Source organism: Nematolebias whitei, chromosome 6 (genome assembly GCF_014905685.2).
Source record: "Nematolebias whitei isolate Nwh7 chromosome 6, NemWhi1, whole genome shotgun sequence".
Lineage (NCBI taxonomy): Eukaryota > Metazoa > Chordata > Actinopteri > Cyprinodontiformes > Rivulidae > Nematolebias > Nematolebias whitei.
Window position 1 is genome coordinate 37,712,061 of NC_056503.1, and position 23,340 is coordinate 37,735,400.

At 38.1% G+C, this 23,340-nt stretch overlaps 1 protein-coding gene across 1 annotated transcript in view; it reads right to left on the reverse strand.

Moving 5' to 3' along the window:
• pitpnm3 (PITPNM family member 3) overlaps positions 1–23,340 on the reverse strand; it is a 189,052-nt gene that overhangs the window by 31,153 nt on the left and 134,559 nt on the right. Inside the window, exons 9-13 of the mRNA XM_037677586.1 lie at positions 21,613–21,734; positions 21,206–21,376; positions 7,897–8,091; positions 7,629–7,777; positions 2,310–2,426 (exon numbers count right to left, since the gene is read on the reverse strand). Of these exons, the coding sequence (XP_037533514.1) occupies positions 2,310–2,426; positions 7,629–7,777; positions 7,897–8,091; positions 21,206–21,376; positions 21,613–21,734 (754 nt within the window). The remainder of the gene's footprint in view (positions 1–2,309; positions 2,427–7,628; positions 7,778–7,896; positions 8,092–21,205; positions 21,377–21,612; positions 21,735–23,340) is intronic.

The window sequence follows — 23,340 nt, forward strand, 5'->3', positions numbered from 1 at the left end:
TGGATGGATGGATGGATGGATAGATAGATAGATAGATAGATAGATAGATAGATAGATAGATAGATAGATAGATAGATAGATAGATAGATAGATAGATAGATAGATAGATAGATAGATAGATAGATAGATAGATAGATAGATAGATAGATAGATAGATAGATAGATAGATAGATAGATAGATAGATAACTACAAGGTAATGATAAATAGTGAGTCTGTAACTTTTTAAAATATTTGTGTAAATGTAATTTTACACATTTGCAACACCATTTTTTTCTGTGACTTTGCGTTCAAAAAATATTCATGTTACTACAGGTGCACAAACCAAAGTTACACATTACAACATTTCTAACTTCATGGTGGTGCCTTCAGACAAGTTTTGGTGGGGGGAGGTAGTTGGAGTGAAGAAAGAAGCTAGTCCTCTCCTAAATCATATATATATATATAAAGAAAATACTATGTGTATTAAATTTTTTAGAGGTGGCCATTGCCCCTCCTGTGCCCTTCCCCCTTTGGCGACACCCCTGTCCCATGAAGACAGCTGTAGATTTGGAGCTTCAAATATAAACTTTGAGAACTTAAAAAAACTGTCTGAGCTCAACTGAGTTTTGAACCACTTTGGCTATGGCTGCCTCAGAGGAGTCGACAAGGGAGAGGGCGGGCCCCAGAAGCCATCTTATCACCAGCAAACCGGTTGGTCCACTATGTTGGTGTGCTGCTTATGGGAATCAGTTTGTTGTGGCTCCTCAGACTGAAAAAGTTCTTTGGATTAAGGACTAAACGTCTCAACAAAAAAAAAAGAAACTGTCCAGATGACCTAACTGAACTTTGTTGGATTTGTACCTGGATTATGAGCGTGAGCTTTAATGATCTGAACTCAAAACTTACCTGAAAAAATGACTTTACAGTTCCAAAAACATTATGGAGTTTTAGCACTTAACAACAACTGAAAAAACCTAATGTGATTAATCATGTTGTTGTTGTGCTTTACCGTTTCACCGTCCCAGCTAATGATAACTGATGGAAAGGATGCGACACCTAACAAGGAGCTTCGACTTTTCCAGCTGCTCTCCTGCATTAGCTTTGTCAACAGCTAATTGTTTGTCAGCATGAGGTCTCACTGAAACTGTGACAGCAAACCTTCAGTGTATAAGTACGTAAAATAAAAACACACCTGTGTGTAGCTTTGTGCCACGGGGATGCCTAACAGAGTTTATTTACTGCTTAGGTTTACCTCAATATTGACGCCAAGGCAAAACAGAGAAGGATGTGAGGTACAGATCCAAATGTGAAAAGGGAACGGCTGCTCCGGTATGCTCCTCCAGCAATAACAGACTTGTTACCCAGCAAAGGACTTTCAGATGTTTATGCCAAGAGCCTGTTTGAATTGTCTGAGCTGCAGCACACGTGCTAGCTGAGCACTGATTAAATCAGTTCATAATCTGATTGTATTCTGAACAGCTTCAAACACTGACATCAGACACACATCAGTTAGCAAAGATGAACAATTTGAACATTAAAAAAACCTTAAAACTCAAATATAGCCTTGTTTCCATGGTATTGTCCTTATTCAGTTTTATTTATAGTCTCTCAAAAAGCAAGGACTCACTAAGTTTTTGCTCTTAGAAAAAAAAAAAAGCATAGAAATGTGACCTTGATTGTTCTACTTGGCACTGCTCGATGGCGTGTAATTGCCTGTCTCAGAGCTTCAAGGTAAAACCGTCACAATAATTTCCGGCCGCTGCATTTTACCTCTACAATTTCAGCATATGAAATAACTATATTTTAAAGTTGAGAGAACAGAGGGGCCATCGTGTGAGCCTGGAACAAGTTTAGCCTCAGAGGACTGTGAAAGCACAGATATATGAACAATAAAGTCTCTGAACATAGAACCAGTTCAAAGTATTTAAGAAACTTTATTGGCTTTCTGTGTCGGTTTAATCTGTACTGAAACTCAATTTTTATGATTTTTGTTTATGAACTTACAATATAAATGCATGATCTGCCCCTCCATCCAAGAGTGTGAATTATCCATCACGAAAGACAAATCCTCCACATGTTGCTTATTGCTTACAAGCAGACAAATAACTTCTAGCTGAAGGGATTTAGAACATGGGGATGGATATTTTACTGAGATTTAAAGGCACCTCAGAGACCATGTTTTAGACTGTGTGTTTAAGCAAAAGTGCTTTATAAAAGTTTGTTAAATTACAAGATTGAGCTTCTAATTATTGGCTTAGCAACCACAAACTCTTTTTTGTTGTTGTTGTTGCCAAAAGTGATCAAAAGTGCGTAAATGCAAAGAAGATACCCTGAGTTTGACATGCGTCCTTCTTCTGAGCCATTTTTCTCGTGGGCTGGAGGGGGAGAAGGAAGTTGAGTCCATGTTGTCCACTTCCTGGGTCTTCACACAGTCACACCGCATCAACTTTCAGCAGGAAAAACAAAAAGAGACATAGGAGAAAAGGTTTATTGATGCAGAAACCAAAAGCAAGAAAACCCTGCCTCTTGCTGATAGAAGAGCACAGACACAACTTCTGTAATTCATGGTTTTGCCTTGCTTCCCTTCCCTTGACCCTACTTGGTGTTTGCCAGGCATGTAAATAAGAATTTGTTCTTAGTGTTTATGCCTGGTTAAATAAAGGTGGCACAAACAATCAAAACATTTTAAGGATATTTTTATTTTCATTTTTTTGAATCTGACTCTTTGCTGCTTATTGAGCGACAATCACTCCTCATCTCAGTATTTTCATTTGTGGGAATACTTCTAATGAAACAGTAAATTAGAAACATCTTTCCAAACGTTGTAGCTCAGCCTTGGTTTTAATTCTAGAAACAAGTATTACAGAAATTAGAGGCATCAGAGGATGCATTTGCTCAAAGTTCAGATCCAAATGATTAATGAATTTCACCGAAGCTGAACTCTCTGCAGGCACATTTGGATTCCCAAACACCCATTACAAAAGTTAGCATTTAATTTCTGCTTTTGGACTGTTCACAAGAAAAGAACCAGAACTGTAGCATCTAGTTTATTTTATAATTTAATGTTAGGTGTATAAAGCATGTCTGATGAAAAAGCTTCATTCTATGCATGGAGACCGGTTATAGCGACCTTGCACATATTGACAGATGGCTGAAAACACTGAACAGACCATCCCACATCACGGCTAAATCATTTAGTTTTTTATGTTGTGTTCTTGGCTATAATGTCACATCATGTGACTCAGAACAAGACTGACAAAAACAAATCATATGGCCTTGTAATGACTTAAATGAAGGTTGCTCTTTGGGTTTTTGGTCATATAAGAGCTTCAGTCCACAGTGACAAAACAACATATAGAACAACGTATTCCAGATGTCACAACTGCAAAAGAAATAAGCATCCTCTTTTTTTTCCAGGGGTGTGTTCTTAGATAGTCAAGATGTTATTAATTAGCAACATCTGTTGCAGAAGCAACATTATTTTGTTCAACTAATTGGTAAAACACAAAATTAAAACTTACAACGATACATTTCGATGCCTAAAACTATGGAAAGTCCACAAATTGAACAAGAGTACCACATAGGGCACATTATACACCCATCGACAAACTATTATACAGCAATCTATAGCAGTGGTGCAGACAAGAAAATACCTGGGTTTAACTTTGACTTTCATTTGTGACCTTGACCTGGAAGGTGGGGTGATGAAAAGTCTATGTGACACTCCATCTAGTGACGACGCATATGTGTATGAGGTTTTGTTGAATTATCTTGAGCGGATGAGAAGTTACGAGTGGGTCAAAGGAAAGTTAACAGACGTACAGAGACTATAACATACATACCGTCTTCATTGGGCAAATAAAAAGTACTGTAGTAACAATGCAGCAGATAAACAAAACTTTTGGCTACAAATAGAAATTATATTTGTTTGGATTTTCTAAAGTGAATATCAGAGCAAACTGAAATACCTGAAACACAATTTGAGAGGTTTTGCCAAGTTGCAGTTTATCTTCTAACTCAAATACAACATAATACAGTTAACTGAATTTGCAATACATTTAGATTTAACTTTTATAGTTTTGGTATTTTATTATGGGCAGCACGGTGGCGCAACTGGTAGAGCTGCTGCCTCTCAGCGAGCAGGTCCCTGGTTCAAACCCCGGTCCAGGGGCCTTTCTGGGTGGAGTTTGCATGTTCTCTCGGTGCATGCGTGGGTTTTCTCCGGGTACTCCGGTTTCCTCCCACAGACCAAAAACATGCATGTTAGGCTGATTGGTAACTCTAAATTGTCCTTAGGTGTGAGTGAGAGAGTGAATGGTTGTTTGTCTCGTTTGTCTCTATGTGGCCCTGTGATGGACTTGCGACCCGTCCAGGGTGTACCCCGCCCCTCGCACAGTGATTGCTGGACATGGGCACCAGCGACCCCCGTGACCCAAAATGGAATAAGCGGGTAAAGATAATGGATGGATGGATGGTATTTTATCATGTACTGGGAAATAATTTTTTTTTTTTTTTGTAGAAAAAGTCGTGTGCTAATAATCTTTCACGTCCTTACTGATAGAACGTTAAAGCGACTGCTTTTATGGATTCAAGTTTCTAGAAGCTCGTCAGTTCAAATACCACTTTATTTATAAAGCATTTAAAACAAGAACAAGGCTAACCAAATTAATGTACAGCAAAAATAAAACATGCAAAGGACAGTATAAAATACATAGATCCAAATAAATAAAGATAAGAACTAAATGGCTAACATTACAGAATACAGACAAATACATCAAAAAGAGACCAATCACCAGTTCTACATCACTATTCAGTCTTGTGTTCCCATATTCTAACCCCATGACCTTTTGCTTGTTAAGATGTTGGTTCAAACTTTATTAAATATATAAATATAAACTTTTTTTTAAGTATTTACAATACACTTGAACAGTATAGTTTTATTTAGCAGATGATAGCTGACTTTTTGCCCCAGGTTTTATTCCTCTTCACTTGTTTTCAGTGAATCATGCATCACCATGTGAACTCATGTGAATATGATTTAATGTAGGCCTCACAAATCACAACAATTTATCAGTATCACGTGTTCTGGGGTTCTCTAAGAGCTGCACTGGGTTGTACTGGGTTATTCAAACAAGTGAATGCAGGAATTAACCTCAAGACAAAGTCACTGGATTCAGTAAACCTCTAATGGATCTGTAGGATTCTCGCATCAATGAATTAATTATTGTTCTGAGCTGAGAAAAGAAGGATGATGTGATCAGCTATTTATTGTCTTTCATCTGCATCACTGATCAGACGTGTCCCATCATTTTTTTTGTCTCGTTTAGAGGTATGGAAGATGTTTTTTACAAATCAATCACTGAACAAATACTTCTTTAAAAGTAAATGCGTCATTAAAATGTATAGGGCAACGACAGAAACAGACTTTTTTCATTAATTATAAAACTCAAGAAAAAAATCCTGTAACCTTTTACTATAATTATAACAATTATAAAATCAAAGCACCAAAGGAGATGAATAATATGACTTTTTTTTTAACCGCTTTAATTAAAGGAGACGACGCCCAGCTGTTACCTAATAAACTGTAATTATGAACTGGCAATTATAATATGAAAATTAACTGATCATCCATTTGAAAAAAAAAAATCAGAAATTAGACTTTTTGATATGAGTGATGCACAACAATATTTGCTTTGTCCAACTAACTTATCAAACACCTAAATCATCTAATTATTAAAAAAATGAACAACAATATAGCAATTAAAAATGCTGAGATGATTAAATCTTGACAGCTGTGTTCAAATAAACAGAATCCTCTTAATTATGATCAAAGACCATCACTATTCACAGTTAACTGGGTTTATCAGCTCTACTCCTGTCTACAATTTAAATGGAACAAAGTTACTGAGTACTGTGAAGTACGTCAAGTATGTTGTGTGTCAAAAAACATAATTGTTAAAATAAGCAACTAAACTTGTCAGATAATCATAGCCCAGTCAAGTGTGCACTATTCTCCAAAAATAAGTGGAGTAAAAGTACTGAGAATCAAGGATTGGTGATACTAAAAATATGTACAAGTACCCCAATTTTTACTTTAGCACACAAAACAAAAACTATTTTAGAAAAGGTCAGTATTCTATCCACGACAGCAGTTTATTAGTAGTGTTATCCAAAAATTCATTAGAAGATTTCAAATTGACGAGCATCACATCAGACCTGATGTATCAAATTTGAACCATAAAACACTGAAGTCTAAAGGATGTTAATTTCAGGCATAAAATATTTTATTCTTTAGAATAACATGTTTACAGAACCTCTCCACCTCAGATTCAAAAGCCTGAGAAGTTGTCTTTAGACTGAAGGAACATTTTTAGTTTTAACTAACATTTCTGTGTTTCTTGCCACAGGAACTGCAACCAGTAGTTGCTCATAGAACTGCTTTATTAAGGTCCTTATATGCTCCCAGTTTAGAATAAAAGCTTCCATTGTGTTAGGAAAACCATTTGTGATGAATTTGTTGCTGTGGTAAAAGACTTAAATGTACAGAGACTGGTTGGGTGTAAGAGCGCAAGATCCAAGATGACAACAGCACATGCAAACATTGATCAACGGTTGTTCTTCCTGTCAGCCTATGGAAAAATCAAATCAAATCATTAAAGGAGTAAACGGAGAAATTACTATGTGGTTTTTAATGTGTCTGTCAGCTGATTGTTATATCCCCTCAGTGTTACTATCTGCTGCTCCTAAATACAACCAGAAAACAACTCATGAAGGTCTGACGTTCTTCAGAGAGCATCTCTAATCTTGGACCCCTCAGCGAAACTTTAAAAACATTTTGCCCAACAGAAACCTAGTCATTTAATCAACTTTTGTTGAGCAAACAGGACAAGAACTTGGAGAAGGAAGAGAGCATGGAGAGGAGGAGGTATGCACTTGAGAGAAGAGGAATGAAAGTCAGCTGTAGTAAGACAGAGTACATGTGTGAATGAGAGGGAGGCCAGTGGAACAGTGAGGCTACAAGGAGAAGAGGTCACAAAGGTGCAGGACTTCAAGTACTTGGGTCAACTGTCTAGGAAAATGGAAAGTTTCAGGAGTGATTTGTAACGAAAGGGTGTCAGCAAAGGTCAAAGGAAAAGTTTACGACAGCGGGGAGACCAGCTATGTTGTATGGTCTGGAGACAGTGGCATTGACAAAAAAGACTAGAAAAAGAACTGGAAGTGGCAAAAATTAAGATGTTGAGGTTCTTAGGCATGATAAGGATGGATACGATTAGGAATGAGATAATCAGAGGTACAGCACAGGTTGAATAACTGGGAGAAAAAGTTCGAGACCAGACTGAGATGGTTTGGACATGTCCAGAGGAGGGACAGTGGGTATATTAGTAGAAGGATGTTAGAAATTCAGCTGCCAGTAAAAAGACAGAGGAGATAGATATGTGGATGCAGTTAGAAAGGACAGGGAGGTAGAATGAGGACAGAGGATGCATATGACAGAGTGAGATGGAGGAGGTTGAGTCGCTGTGGAGATCCCTGAAGAGGGCATAGCCAAAGGAAGAAGAGCAAGAAAAAGTGTAGCAAAATATCAGAGGATGCATCTCTAAGTTCGTGAAACCCGCTGGGGAGAAAACAACTGATCAGGGTTTACTACCTGCCGAAGAATAAAAGCAGCGATATCCGTGGACTCCCAGTAAGAGGCGTGAAAAAGGTGTGGCAAAGCCACAGTCGGGAACGCTGTGAGCACATCTGGGCAGTATAGAGCAAAATCCAGCCTCTTGGAGCCCCACCAGCTACCAGAAACTGAAACGACACATAGTTACAGATTTTTGGTGCATTTTGAGGTCAGCTTAAAATCAGTGAGACTTTGCAACACAAAATTGTACAATGGGGACAGTGAGACCCTTTTCCATCTAACTCACTGTTAGCGATGGTGTTTCCCAGTCGGCCTATGGAGCAAGCGGACATTTCACTCTCCACACTGGTAACACTGGCTTTACGACCTCTCCCGTCACTCCCACCTTTTTCTTCATTCTTTACTTCAGAGGGTGAAGGTGTACCTCCATGAGGCTGCTCATCTTCTAAAAACACACTTGGGTGGCTCTGGATACTGTCCGCTGAAGAGAAATGAAGAACATCTTTTAGTCAGAGAACAAATGACTCACCTGAATCTCTAAATTGCTGCTGGAACTTGCCTAATAAGGGCCACGCATTGATTTTCTTTGCGTTCAAAATTGAAAAAACAAGTACTGTGTGGGAGTCCAAACACAATCCAGAGACTGCTAGCCTTCATGAAATTGAATCCATTGGATTTACATTTTTTGTAAACAAAACGAAGAGAACAATCTTTCAGGCTGCTTTTCTTTAGAGCTTTTTCCAATTCACTATGTGATGATACCTTATAAGAATAAAATTAATTTCTCCAAAGACTTGACTTCACCAAACTTTAGTTTTATGGCTGCAATATCTTGTCACAAACTTTATTTCATCAGTAAGTTTATTGCTAGAGAGAGAGAGAGAGAAATAAACAGTCACAGCAAATGTATGTAAGAAATATACTCTGAAGACTGCAACACATTTGAAAAGAACAAATTCAATCCTCTTGAATCAGTGGTTCAAGCCTTTAAGATGAATTTGATTTTTAATTATTAAACAATGCCAATAAACATTTTATATCTGTAAAAACAGTAAGAAGCAGAAATAAACTACAAGTAAATAACTTACCAAAAGTCTCCGACATCAACTTTCTTTTGTTTAACCACCAAACAGCATTTATTGTATTTTCACAAGCTCTGAATGCATCAAATTTGATTTGTGAGGATTTCTGATTCTCTTCTTTAACTTCAACTATCAGAGAAGAGTTTGCAGAATATCTTCAAGTACTCTTTCAAATTATGCAAAATTGATATTGATATTTGTAATAAAACATCTATAAAACAGGGTGATATGTCAGGGAATGCTTGATCAAAGATTATGGATATTTTTATTATTATTGACATTGTTCCCCCTCTGCCCTGAGAACAAGAAGTCCAAAATAAGCTTAAACCGGCTCCTAAGGCACTCTTATCTCTGCCCATGAAGCTTTGTGTAAATGGAGAGTGTGGTATACAACGGGCTGCGGTTGGCTTCAAGGACACCCCCTGCACTATAAACTCTGCTGAGCTGAGAAGAGTATAAAAACGAGCAGATAGCGTGGCTCGTGGCTTTTTTTCTGTGGCTGGTTTTCATGCACATTTGTGTGTGCGATATATGTATATTTATGTAACCTCTCCTGAAATCTGACCTTGCAAGTATAAAATACTGGTTTAAAATCTTCTCCTGCCATTGAGTGTGGTTCTTTTGGGTAACCAGTGTCAGTGAGAGAGATTTTCTCCAACAAAAATCCACTGGAAATTTATCTGAACCTTTGACAGTAAGTAGTCTGTTAGATGGTGATGTTTTGTACCTCTGTAGAGCTGTTTCCTCAAAAGCTGGTGTTTTCATCATTAAAAGGTGACCAAAAGTGCATTAGCAAGGTAGTTTTTATAAAGTTATTTTAGTGGGACCAGACAATCATTTTGTTTAATTCAGGGAACATTTTTCTAACATACTTGAAATGATGTCACTATGTTAAATAGCAATATGCTGCCTTGATTCTAAAGATTTTTGAATGTGTGTGTGTGTGTGTGTGTGTGTGTGTGTGTGTGTGTTTAAACACCTCTAATCCAGGTAAGAAATCCATCCATCCATCCATCCATTATCTTTACCCGCTTATTCCATCTTGGGTCACGGGGGTCGCCGGTGCCCATGTCCAGCAATCACTGTGCGAGGGGCGGGGTACACCCTGGACGGGTCGCAAGTCCATCACAGGGCCACATAGAGACAAACGAGACTAACAACCATTCACGCTCCCACTCACACCTAGGGACAATTTAGAGTTACCAATCAGCCTAACATGCATGTTTTTGGTCTGTGGAAGGAAACCGGAGCACCCGGAGAAAACCCATGAATGCACGGAGAGAACATGCAAACTCCACCCAGAAAGGCCCCTGGACCGGGGTTTGAACCAAGGACCTGCTCACTGAGAGGCAGCAGCTCTACCAGTTGCGCCACCATGCTGCCAGGTAAGAAATCCATCTTTGTCTTTTTAGTTGTAATATTTTGAAATAAAAATCTTCTAGAATTGTGTGTAAAATGTGTCTGAAAAGTTTAGTTTTACCAATTTCCTCACCTTTTTTATTCTTCTTCTTAGCGTGGAAAAATTAAATTGACCTACTGGATCTATTTGAAACCACTCCTCAGACTCACAAGCATCCACAGCCAGTTTGCTGAAGACCTCAGAGGTTTCTTCAAGTCTTGGAATCCTGACAACATTCTTTTATAGCAAATAAAACACCAGGTTATAGAGATTCATTAAGACAAATCCCCTTTTTTAATCATTCTAACAAACACTAGTGGAACCCACAGGTGCAATTTTTTTTTCTTTGTGTGACTTCAATTGAACTTATATTGAAAAATAAATAAAACACATTTATCTTCCAGTCCTGTCTTTCTGTCGAGTGAACTTGATTTTACCTTGAACCTTTTTTATTCTCAGCACGACTAAATAAAACAACAGCTCTTCTATCTGTTCGTTTTGCTTTATCTGGACGTAGCTCTTGGAGAGGTTTTCTGCTCTTCTCTTTCAAACCCTTGTGGCTCAGATGAGACTCTGATCCCTGGGAAGTCTGACCTCAGCAGAACTTTTTTAAGAAGCAAGACCACAAGAACTTGCCTGAGACTTTTCTTCAGCACCTAATTGTACAACAGCAAGGTGGCATAAAACAAAATTTAATAGGCCAGGAGAACAAATACATCCATAGATTTTTTTTATCTTAATACTTATTCTGACTTGTTTGCATTTCCCCTTTATCTTCTGATTACCAGTATTTCTGTTTTTTCTTGCTGCTCACATCTGTTCACAATTTCTCATCATCCACTCCGTTTGTATAGCCCTCAGTATATGGCCCTCTTATATTAGTTTTTGTTCCAAAATTTAGATTTTTGTTTCTTGATTTACATGCTTTATTTGTTTGCCTTATAGCCTATTGAAAATCCCATTCCCTCCTGGTTTTAGATTGTGATTCCGGCTTTTAGGTCAAGATCAAGGCTTTTATTATTGTCATTCGCATCACATGTGGTGCATGAGGTGGAACGAAGTTGTGTACACAGGGTCCCAATTACACCCAACAATAGCAAAAATATAAAGTGTAAAAAGAAACAGTAAATAAGGATCTAAGATATACACTGAGATGTGCGCAAAACCAATGCCAAACGTTACATTAAAAGATCCAAGATACACGCTAGTCACTAATGGTGCAAAACAATACAACGAACAACAGCAGCACGAACATGAGTATTTGTGAGGGGATGAGTACGAACGAATGAATACAGCAGCATGAAATAGTCAGCAGCATGAGATCAGCAGCATGGATAATCAGCAGCACATGTCACCAATCAAAATTGTATTTCAGTGCTTTTTTTTTCTTCACATTAATAATCCTGATTAGGGATTCATGAGTCTAACAGTCTCAGGGTAAAAGCTGTTCCTCAGCCTAGTGGTTCTGCACTTAATGCTCTGCAACCTTCTGCCTGAGGGGAGTGGGGCAAAAAGTGAAGTGTGTGTGCTGGGTGAGTGGGGTCCTTCATGATACAGGTGGCCCTCTTCCTGAATCTGGAGGTGCAGATGCCTGCGACGGTGGTTTTATTACCTCTCATTTAAACTACTGCATCACTCTGTAGTGTGGTTTGGATAAATCACCTCTACATTGCTCACAAATTGTCCAGCAAACAGCATCTGGCACTAAAAAACATGAACACATGACTTCAGGCCTGGCTTCTCTCCATCACCTTCCTGTCCATTTTGGGGTAGATAGTAAGATTTTTAACTGTCATTTTACTTGCAAGCACCCATTCAAGACAGATTACATACATAGATATATAATGCAAGGAACATGTCACGGAATGAGTGTTGATCAGAGTTTGCTGCAGACTTTTGTACAGCAGCAGAGTCCAGTGGGTGTTTCCTCCTGTAGCCAGCTGCAGTCAGCCGCACAGACATGATCCATGGCCATTGGAGACTCAGCTTCCAGATGAGATAAGAGAAAGTTTTGGGCATGTTCTCATGGCGACAACACCAAGGGGGCACTATGAGTCAGCGAGCCGGCCTCCAGGTCAAGATAAGAATTTTTTTTGTAGTCATTCGGTTTTCAGGGCAGAGGGAAATATGTTTCTCAGCCATCTTAGAAAAACACAACAAAACATTCATAACCCTTGACTGAAAATTCTCTGACAAAACCGACTACCCCGATCAACTGATGAAACCATACTTTCTATTTTTCATACTGCTTAAAATTATAGTTTCCTCAAATGATTAGGGTGGCCCTTGGGGTGGCAGTTGGTAGAAGTTTAATATATGGTGGCCACTGGCCAAGGCCACCATTGGCCACCTCCTGGCTCTGCTATTGCTCCTGGTGTTGGATAAAATTGCTCCCTCCACTCGCCAGGTTCTGCGTTACCTATGTACTTCTACACGGTGTAACTCCTACCCATTTAAATACCTAGCACCAAAAACATTCAGGTTTACTTGCATTCCCTGTTCAATTCCAGTCCAGAAAAACACTCCTCTCGAAAACTACAAACTTTCACTACTCAAATTTCTCAGCGACTGTGGACATGGACGTACCGCTCGTTTCCTTGGCCTTTGTGTATTATTATCTATTACCAGTAGATCAGATTTTTTTGTATTGTTTCTGTATTTTATTTTAGCTTTTACTTGTTCTTTTAATGTTTCTTATATATTTTTGCATTTATTGTTGTTTTTAACTTTTTGTTTGGCTGAATTTTAAAGTATTTTGGTCACTTTCTGTTCTTTTAATGTGCTATAAAAATGGCACTGGACTGTGTCTGCGCTTGCTTCTTATCAGTATGTTTGTCCCAGAAACTAATTTTATACGCTTTGCTCTACATTTGGGTCTCTCTCAACTATCACATTTTTAATTATTCAAATTATGAATTTGACATTTTTATGCCCAGATAACCTTTATTTCATATCTTCCAAAAATGACTGTGTTAAATTGTGTTCAAAACTACATTCTCTACTGCTTTTACAGTCGTCTGTGTTATAACTTATTTTGAATAGTATCAAACAGACTTGCTCATTTTTGTTTTGCATTCATTATCAACCAGTCACATTCTGTAAGAGTACCCATGATCATGTTTGTATTGACACTTGAAAATATCTTGACTCGTGAATAAACCTCGTTATCACTGCTTTTCATTGTGCAAAAGTACAACATCAACCTCTCTGACATCCCCTAAGATCAATCAAACAATGAAACAATAAACAGTTTATTTGTCACTAACTCAGTGCACAGATGACACACATTGTGCACATTGTGTAGCTGCTTCCATTCCCTGTATTCCCAGTTTATTTGGCTGTAGAGAAATGGATTTAAGGTGGAAAGGTGGAGCTAGAACAGGGTGTACTATGGTTGAGTGGAGCCAAGAATTATTGCGGCGAGGTGTGTCTGCTTGGCTGCAAAGGTTAAACAGAACATTTCGTGTCTGGCTTTGCCTTATAATTGTGTGAATGTTGCCGCCTCTCATTCAAGAACAGACACCTCAGTTTCTCCTGACACGGTTTTCTGTGGTTGTCACATTCACACTTCTAACAGAAAGATTAGCATTATGCATATTATCTCCACACATATAATCAGTGCATCAACCAGCTCTTAACATCTGCTTCTGATAATCAGTTTGCATTCACAAGTGCCACAAAGAACTGTCTCGAGATGCAGCTGGCTACTTTAAAGTAGACATGGCTGCTGGAATTATAATGATAATAACGTTTCTATGCGGCCACATGTGTGTTTATCTTTTGAACGATGAGCCCCAGCAGGAGAATACAAATGAATCCTCAGTCCCTGAGGTGATGAAAGAGAAGACCTGGGTAATAAATCTCCACAGTCTCGACAAAGAACTATTTTTATTTGGAAATCTTACATAAGCTGTATCTGCTGTCAGCATGGAGGCAACCATTTCATCTGTCATGAGTGTAAGTGGGAATAATTTGGGAAGAGAATATGTTTTGCTAGAGAAAAATGTCCCTGGTAGGAGAAATACAGCTTTTGTAGTCCTCAAATTTTAGAGAAATATTTGTTTACAGAGTTCATTCTGTTGTAAGAGCAAAATCACGGCATTTATTTATTTTCTTCTTTCGGCTGATCCCTTCATCAGGGGTCGCCACAGTGAACTAAGTTGCACAAAGGCTTGGCAATTATTTTTATGTCAAATGTCCTTCCTGACCCAACCACAGACCACCGAGCTACCACAGCCCAATGTGTGGAGCAGAGAGCTGCTATCTAGGATGCTCAGAGGAGCATATGGTGGGGGTTAAGGGGCTTGCTCAAGGGCCCAGAGTGGAGGGTGGAGGCGTGGGTGCTTCACTATTTCCACCCACATTTTGATGTTGTCTTTACCGAGAGTTGAACCAGTGATCTTCCAATCACAGGCTAACTTCTGCACCACCGTTCCCCAAAATCACAGCATTTATGCCAGCTTTAAATGTTTCATTTCACTGAAATGTTAATTTGTTATTTTCTGTCAGGTCAAAAAAACAACCATTGCTGCATCCAAACATTTAAACTACTTTAAGCAAATCTATGATTTTTTTAATCACTAAAGTTTTAATATTTAATACTATGGATATTAAAGTGGCAAACACGCTTCTTAAAGTCAGGTCTCTCTTGTAAATGAGTCCTCGAGGCTCAATGGGATTTACCTGTATAAATAAAGGTTGATTGATAAAGTGTCACACTCCTGGGCTTTTTTGTTTGTTGTTCGAGTTATTCGTATTATTGTCATTGTTTCGTAATTGTTTTAATATTTTACTGTGTGTCTCATTGTTTTAATTTGCGATTCCTCGCGTTCAGCTTCAGCTGGACTCGGTAACCACTGCCAGCCTCCATGTAACCTCAGCTCTCACTCACTCATCAGGTCCTACAGTTTTGTTCTCTGCTCATCTGCACCACACATTCTCTCGTTGTATTCCAGTCCTTTACTTTTTGTATCTAGTTGTAGTTTTTGCTTCCTGTGCATTCTGTTTAGTTTGACGTGTTTTTGCTGCCACGTCAGCTTCTTTATTTTCTCATTAAAGTTCAGCTGGGTTCAGTTCCCTGTTGCTCATATTTCTGGGTCCTCTTTACATTACATCATAAAGATTTCTGGACAGCAGGTAGACAGAAGGGAGACTTGTAAAAACTGGATATTAAAGACACAAATAACATAACATGAGTGTGAGGTGTTCATTTAGCTTTGAAATTCACAAAATAAACTGTCTAAACTTAAGTGGTTAGCAAGTTCAATTCAAAAAACTAAAAAACAACAGTAAACAAAATTTCCCAGTAAATCTATAACTTTACATTCTGGCTCCAGATGTTTCAAGAGATTTCCAGATGTTCTTTGTCAGTTTCAGCCTGACAGGGCTTGTTCTAGCTGTTCTAATTTTAGGAGGGTAGTCATATTATCCCTTCAAAGTGATTAATACAATATTATCGAGGCTCCATTTTTACATGAATCACTACCTTGTTCTGTGACAGATGAAATTTAATTAAATATTAGAGTATAGTCTGTCCTGCAGAGTTTCAACAGGTCTTTGAGTTTTAACAGGCTTTAAGTGTGGAAAAAATATTTAAAAAAGTTTTGTCACTCCACATCAAAACCTTCTGTAAAGCTATTTTAGAGGTAACTGAATATGATTCATTTGAACTCCTGCCTTCTCGTAAAAGAGCCCCAAAATGCTGGTTAAATCATTTAATGAAAATAATTTGACATAACTACAATCAAAATGTTAAACTGTGTCTCCAAAGGCTGAATCAATCACTTAATGTGTCAGTGTGTACTTTAATGTGCGCTGTGCATTAGTTATTTATTTTTTACATTCTGGAGTATAAGTCGCATCGGTCAAAAAAATTATCATGAAGAGGAAAAAAACATTTATAAGTCGCTTCGGCGTATGAGTTGCATTTATTATGTTCACTGCTGACCCATCGTGTTTATTATGTGTTTATTTAATGCTCAAAACGGCTTTATTTCGCCTGGGCTACACCATCCATGCAGCTGGAGACGCTAGCTCTCCAGCGTTCCTCCGCCTGCACCAGCTGAGTGAAGCGAGCGCACACGAGAGGACTCGCTGTTGCAGTTCTTAGAAATTTAAAGCGTCAGTCAAAAATTGCGTTATGAATATTAAAAAAAACGTACATAAGTTGCTTCGGCGTACAAGTCGCAGGACTGTATGCAAAAAACTGACTTATACGCCTGAAAATACGGTATATATATATATATATATATATATATATATATATATATATATATGTATCTTACAAAATGGTAATTGTGGAATGGGCCTTGCTGATAGACTGTGTGTATCGTGTACTTTCTGAAATTATTTATTTAGGGATTTTTTTTGTGCAGGTACTTTGTGGGACAGCACCAAGCTGATAACAAATTTCCCCACGGGACACTGCATTTAATCATAAATCAGAATTGTATTTTGGCAAATACAAGGACTATATTTTTATGTATAATAATAATAATTTTATACCAATGAAAGCACTATTACTTTAACATATAGTGCATGCTCACACATACACATGTATAGCCGTTTTTATATCATGTTTCATGTTGTTTTTTACATTTTTACATCCCTTGATAATTATTGTGTATGATTTAATCAAAAATATGCCAGTACCACTGAGATGGATATTTGCAATTTCATTCTAATACTTTCAATACATTATCTTATCTGCACATCATCCACATGACATGTTTTCAATAACGCACCCTGCCTCAAACCTCTGAGGAGCATCATTTTCTATCAGTCTGTGGAAAAATTTGACTATTCAGTTTATTTTTTCACAACACAGTGAGCAGAGAAAGGCAGATATATTACTCTTGACACCGACAAAGAGTTAGAGAGGAGGCCGCTGACATGTTTTGTGAAACACACACAAAGCTGAACGCAAGGAAGAGTGAAACAGATGACGGTACGACTGAACAGAGAATGTATACAGAGAAAACATAATTGCAATTGTAATTTTTACATTAGGACACCTGAAGACATGCAATCAAACTTGATGGATGCCACTATGATTCCATGTGAGCTGCATGTCTTGGACCAGCATATTTCCCAATGGACTGAAACTGGAAATCAATAGGAAAGAGGCTCATTCTCTTCGTATTAGCAGCATTCGTCATAATTAAAGCTCCACAGTTGAAGGGTGCGGATGTCAAAGCCATTCTCACAGGAGCCTGATTGTATTGGCACTCTACGCATCATAACCACTAATTACTATATTAGAGAGCAGGAAATGGCTGATGTGCGCCACAGTTTCTCCTGTGTGACTGCACCTGTCTATGGTTTTTAATTTGACAGCATAAGAGTCTGATCAATGGAGCCGTGATGCAGACCCATAATTACAACCCAGTGAGCTCAGGGCTCTGTCTGATGTTCCTCTCCACAACCTTTATCAGCACCAGCGGCTTTGAGAAGCATCACGCTTCCTGCTTCATGACTGGCTGAACATGATGTCATTAGATAAAAGAAAAACAAGAACTTGGGAATCCAAATTAGGCAGATTTAAAAAAAAAGGTGTGCATGACTTAGTTTTTTTCAAAGAAGATCATGATCACTCACGAGGTTCATGTTTAAACAAACTAAATGAGACTGACGCATTGAATGTATTAGATCGATGCAGGTTTAACAAATTACTTAGTAATTAAACCATTTTTAGAGTTGAAGTACAAAACAACCTTACATTAAGGAGTATTTAAATAATTAATTTATGACAAAAAAGAATTATATCATCAACCTGTTTTTATCTGTATGTAAATTCTTGACTAAATGAATTATGTTCTTACAATAAAGTAACTATGTATATTTGAGTAGATGTCCTTTTGATATGGGAAAACAATCATATATAAAAAAGACAAAAAGAAGAAGAACCCAGGTAAAATGTTTACGGAGAAAAATAAATGAAGATGACTCCATGGTAGTCTTGTCAGGTTTGATTTTTACCAGCAACTTTACACTTGTTCCATTTAAAAATAACAAAAAATATTTAATTATTTGATTAATTGAACATGTTACCAGTGCACTACTGAATATTTATTCTTAAACAAGTATAAATTATATAGTTTTTGTTCCTGTTTGTCACTTTTAGCTGTTTATGCAGGCAATCTCCTAAAAGTTGCAGCACCAAAGTTTGGTGCACATTGGAAAACTAAAACACAGACAGCCCATGGCTCATACAATGTGAGCTTTTGGAACATATTCTGAAGCAAACAAACAAACAAACAAACAAACAAACAATCTATAGTAACTAACAGGTTACTAACAGGTTGTAGATTAGATACAACATGTGCAACAGGTTTTCCTGTTAAATCTTTGTAAATCCCTCAGCCATAACTAAATTAACTATTGTTGGCTTGAAGTGTGTTAATTAATTTAACTTTTATTTAAACAGGTTAGTCACATTGAGTCATGAGGACTCATTTACAAGAGGGACCTGTTTTAAACAAAAAAACATAAATGAGGTACACACAACAGTAAACATTCATATGAAAGCATATAAAATGAAAAGTATATAAAAGAAGGTGTATAAAAAGAAAATTTAAAAAAATATGCAACATTATAAAATGATGTAAGATACTCCAACAATGTTCAGTCAGGTCATCTGGACAGTTTCTTTTTTGAGCTGAGACGTTTTGCCCTCCATCTGGAAGGTTTCACTAGTCCGAGGAACTGGAACAAATGTTGGTGCTAAGATGGTCTACGGGGCATGCTCTTGCTCTCTCTTTTTTTCCACTTTGGAATAAGCTGTTGGGGGAGAAGCAGTTTTGTTTGCTGTTTCCTCGGACTAGTGAAACCTTCCGGATGGAGGGTGAAACGTCTCAGCACAAAAACAAGAAACTGTCCAGATGACCTGACTGAACATTGTTGGATTTTATACCTGGATTATTGAGCATGGACTTTGGTGTAAGATATTAAAAACAAAAACATGTCTGCATTAGTTAACCCTTAGAGAAGTCAAGGTCGAGAGCTTCAGATCTTTTTGCAAGGTGTTCCAGGAAACAGGAGCAGAGCAGGAGAAGGCCCTTTTGCCAAATTCAGACCGCACTGAGGGGACGCTGCAGGTAATTATGTCTTGGCAGTGCACGCTGTAGCTGCACTCACAAAGTGACATGTAGGAGGAGATGTATGAAGGCAACAGACCAAGAAGTGATTTAAAGATGAAAATGTACCAGTGAGAGTCTGCGTGAAGTTAATGATGCCCAGTTAACCAGTGAGGTGCAGTGATGAGTACGGTAGTTACAGCCAGTTATGAATCTTAGCGCACCATGATAGGCAGCATCCAACATCTGCAGGGTGCTTAGGGTGTTCATGTAAAAAATGTCACCAAAGTCAATGGAGTGAAGGAAAGTAGAAGTTACAAGACGTTTCCTAACATTCAGAGTAAGACAAGATCTATTTCTGAAAAAGAAGCCCAGTTTTACTTTCTATTTCTTTACCAAGTTTTCAATGTGGGGCTTAAAAGAGAGATGTGAATTGACGAAAATGCTCAAGTATTTGTAAGAATCCACAAACTCAATAGGAACACCATTTGTAGATATGACAGAAGGAAGGTCTGCTGGTACGGACTTCCTGTTTGAAAACAACATCTCTTTGGTTTATAATGTACAGACCATGCATCAGAAAGTTACAGCAGTTGAGCTTACTCAATAAAAACACATTCATTAGTACCTCACTAGAGGCCAAAATGTTTCAGGTGGTATCAGGCAGACTCAGAGAAAATCTCAGCAGTCTTTAGATTCAAAGCGGAGTTAAAAGTTTCTTGTTTGATGGCTTGAAGTTCAATTCAGGTGAATTTCATTTTGGGGCATGTTTTTCTGTCTGAGTTCAAGAAATACTATAAAACAGATTTACGTAGTTTAAGTTGTAAAACATTTGGTAGCATCTAAACATCAACATTTTACCTATCTGAGGGATGATGCTTTCAAGCTAAAGAAAAACTGTCACCATAGAGCATAGTGTACATATTTTTGCCGTTGTGTTGTTCATTTTTTTTCCTCATAAAAATATCCAGGAGGCTTCGTCAGCTTAGGTTGTTCAAAAGTGACAGAGGGCAGAATGGTGGTTCTTCTTTTTTTTTTTTGGCTTAATAAATGCATTTAAAACAATTGTCCTAAAACTGGTTCTTGAGGAACACAATGAGTTATTTCAGATGTTTTGGAGACCAAAGAACACTTCAAAAAACAAACCAACAACAACAAAAAAAAAAAACAGCTACTTTCCAACAGCCTCAAGTGGGGAAAAAAGAAATGAATGGAAGTGAGTCCATATTTGAAAAAGTCTCTGCCGTTTAATAAACGAAACGAGAAAAGAAAAATAATTCTGTACATTTCTAAACGACACACATCACACAAATCTTTTAAACAAACACACAACACTATTAAAACCCTATTTCTACAAGATTTTCATAACGATGCAAAGCCGTATCTGCATATTTAGGATCAGGCTTGGAGGATGTGGGCACAAATGACTGGTCCTTGTTCTACTTTTTCTCTCTGTAGGTGGTTGCAGAAGCACAGGAAACAAGCGATGCATCATGACTGCTGTTTAGAGACGGTCTCTATGTCCCAAAAGTGAGCTAAACCATGCTTCAAATAAATCAGCAGCTCATTAAGGACTCAGTCTGTACAACTAAGCCTCCCAGGGAGATTACAGCAGTGTGGTGTCATTTATCAACCAAACTAATATTTCACATATTCTACCTGGTCATTCTACCTGAAAAATGTCAGGCTGAAGGTGCGTCATCCTGAGAAAATGATGTCTAATTACTTCAAACATTGGGCTTTAGGTAGGATTTACCTCTGCCTCTGCAGGACAAACTCATTAGATGGGATTAAAGCTGTGAGTGTTTTGCATCCATATCTGTGAACATGTGCACTTCAGAGAACTCACATTATGAAAATGTAGTCCCACTAAAACATTTCCTTAAAGCTTTCACATCAGCTTTGAAATGCAAATCTCAAAGAGCCATTGATATGACAATATAATTACACCAAAACATAGATTAAGATGTAAAATATTCAAGACAGGAGGCTTTTTGGTCACAAGGTAATTGATTTCCGGGGTTGAATCTCCAATCTTACCAATGAGCAGCGAGCGTCCATCTCCAAGAGGGTAGCGCTGGTAGCGCGGCACTGCAAATGGTGGCAACTTGTGGAAGAGAGGCTGCAGCAGCGGCTCCAGTCTGGAGGCTGACGGATCCGAGGGATAAAACAGGTTGAAGATCTGAGAACAGGCCGGACGAAGCTGACTCACTGAGGAAATGGAAACACAGAGACAAAATCTTTGAAGGGCGAGTAAGGAGTTTTATTTTTAGTGTTGCTCTTTTCACTATAAACATTATTAGCTTCATTTAATTATTTATTGTATCTTTATTTATCACTTTATTATAGCCTATTTGGTCTTTTACTGTAAAGCGATGTTAAGTTTGTGTATGTGCTGCATAAATAAGATAGGTGTTTCATGTTTAGTTTGCGGGTGCGATTCTTACCCTGAACAGCCGGCAGCACAGTGCGTCTCATGGCCAGAACCAGGCCCAGAGGACAGCCCAGCAGGAAACAGTCTGACACCTCAAAGTCGAAACGACCAGGGTTCAACTCCAGACTGATGCTGCTGCCACCTCGCACCTCCACACTCTCCTTCATCAGACTGGGGAGGGAACATAAAGCACGTCATGTTTTTGTATTTACAGTACAAATCAAACCAAAGTGTTCTGTCCCTTATGACTCCCTGCTTGTTTAGATATACAGCTATCTGCATCAAACTTGACTTGGTGGACGTGGCTTAATTCTGGATGAAGCCTCACAACTTTTATTTACTTTCAGGCGGAAGTACATGGTAAAGGCTTAATATGGAAACTGATTTCTGCAACAACAACAAAAGAGTAAATATTGGTAAACAAATAAAAAAACTGAAACTTTAATTGTTTGAACAAGATTATACACACTGAACACACTGTGTTCTGACCATTTCAGAGTACAGTAGTCACTCGTTTATTGCAGGGGATCTGTACCCTGAAGACCCGCAATAGGTGAAAAACTGTGAAGTAGGAATATTAGTACAAGTAGTAAGTAGTAGTTTATTTTATATACATACATGTGTGTTTTAAACCCTTCCCACACTCTTGTAATATTCTAAACAATGTTTCTAAACTCTAAACGCTCTAAAAGAGCACAGAATGTCATGATTTCAGCTCCCTGCCTCCTCTGCTCTTTGACACCTGCAAGCGCTCTTGGCCACGCCCACTTCGCCGCTCTGCACGAACAGCTGATCAGCTGCAACGTGAAGTTTATCCTGCAGTGTGGGCTGCACAAATGTGCAGCAGGTGCTAAATAATTTAAAATAATTCATTATAAATGAAAATTTCATGCCGATCGTGCGGCTCATCCATCAATCGGCCAATTGTGTGTCATGTCTAATCTTATTTTGAACAACTACAATAGAACGAGTTTGTGATAAATGAACCGCAAAGTAGCGAGGGACTACTGTATTTCAGTTAAATAAACAAGGCTGACGGAGTCTAGGTTATAGGATTTGTGTACAATAAAATATGTAATTTTAAATAAAGGCCTTGAATTTCTTGGAGGAACGCATATTGTCCGCCAACATTTATTCCAGAGGATCTTCTTATGGTGAGATGGGATGGGGTTATATGCCATAACAGTCTTATACAATATTGTGATATCTTGCAATCTGTTAGCGCTCTCAGTATGTGTTGTGAATGACTCTCTGCTGGCATCACATCAAACTTTAGCTGGATGTAGATAAATCTGAGCAGGGTTGACTACAAAAAGGTAATCAGTTGTAGATGTATACTCAGTGATTACTTGCAGAAAATGGTTCATAATATTTTTTTTTGACTAAAAGACTGTTGATGCCAATAATTGGAGGCAACATTTTAAAAACAAATCTTGTGTACACATCTTGAGTAACAAATCTTGTCAGTTAGTCCTCAGGATATAAGTTGAATACGACTCTCAGCCATTAACCCACCAAATTCTGGCTCAGTGTTTGTAAAATTGTGTTTGCTAATGCTTAATTGGGTCAGCCATCTTGAACTGGACTAGTTTCAAAAGTTAATCAGGTGTAGATATGCATCCAATGATTACTTCCTGAGAACTTCATTAGAATCTGCCCAGTGGTTTGTCCGACAAATGAACAGATGCATACACAAAGACAAAAACATCCTCGCTCTTTTGCTTTGGTGGCAGGTGCTAAA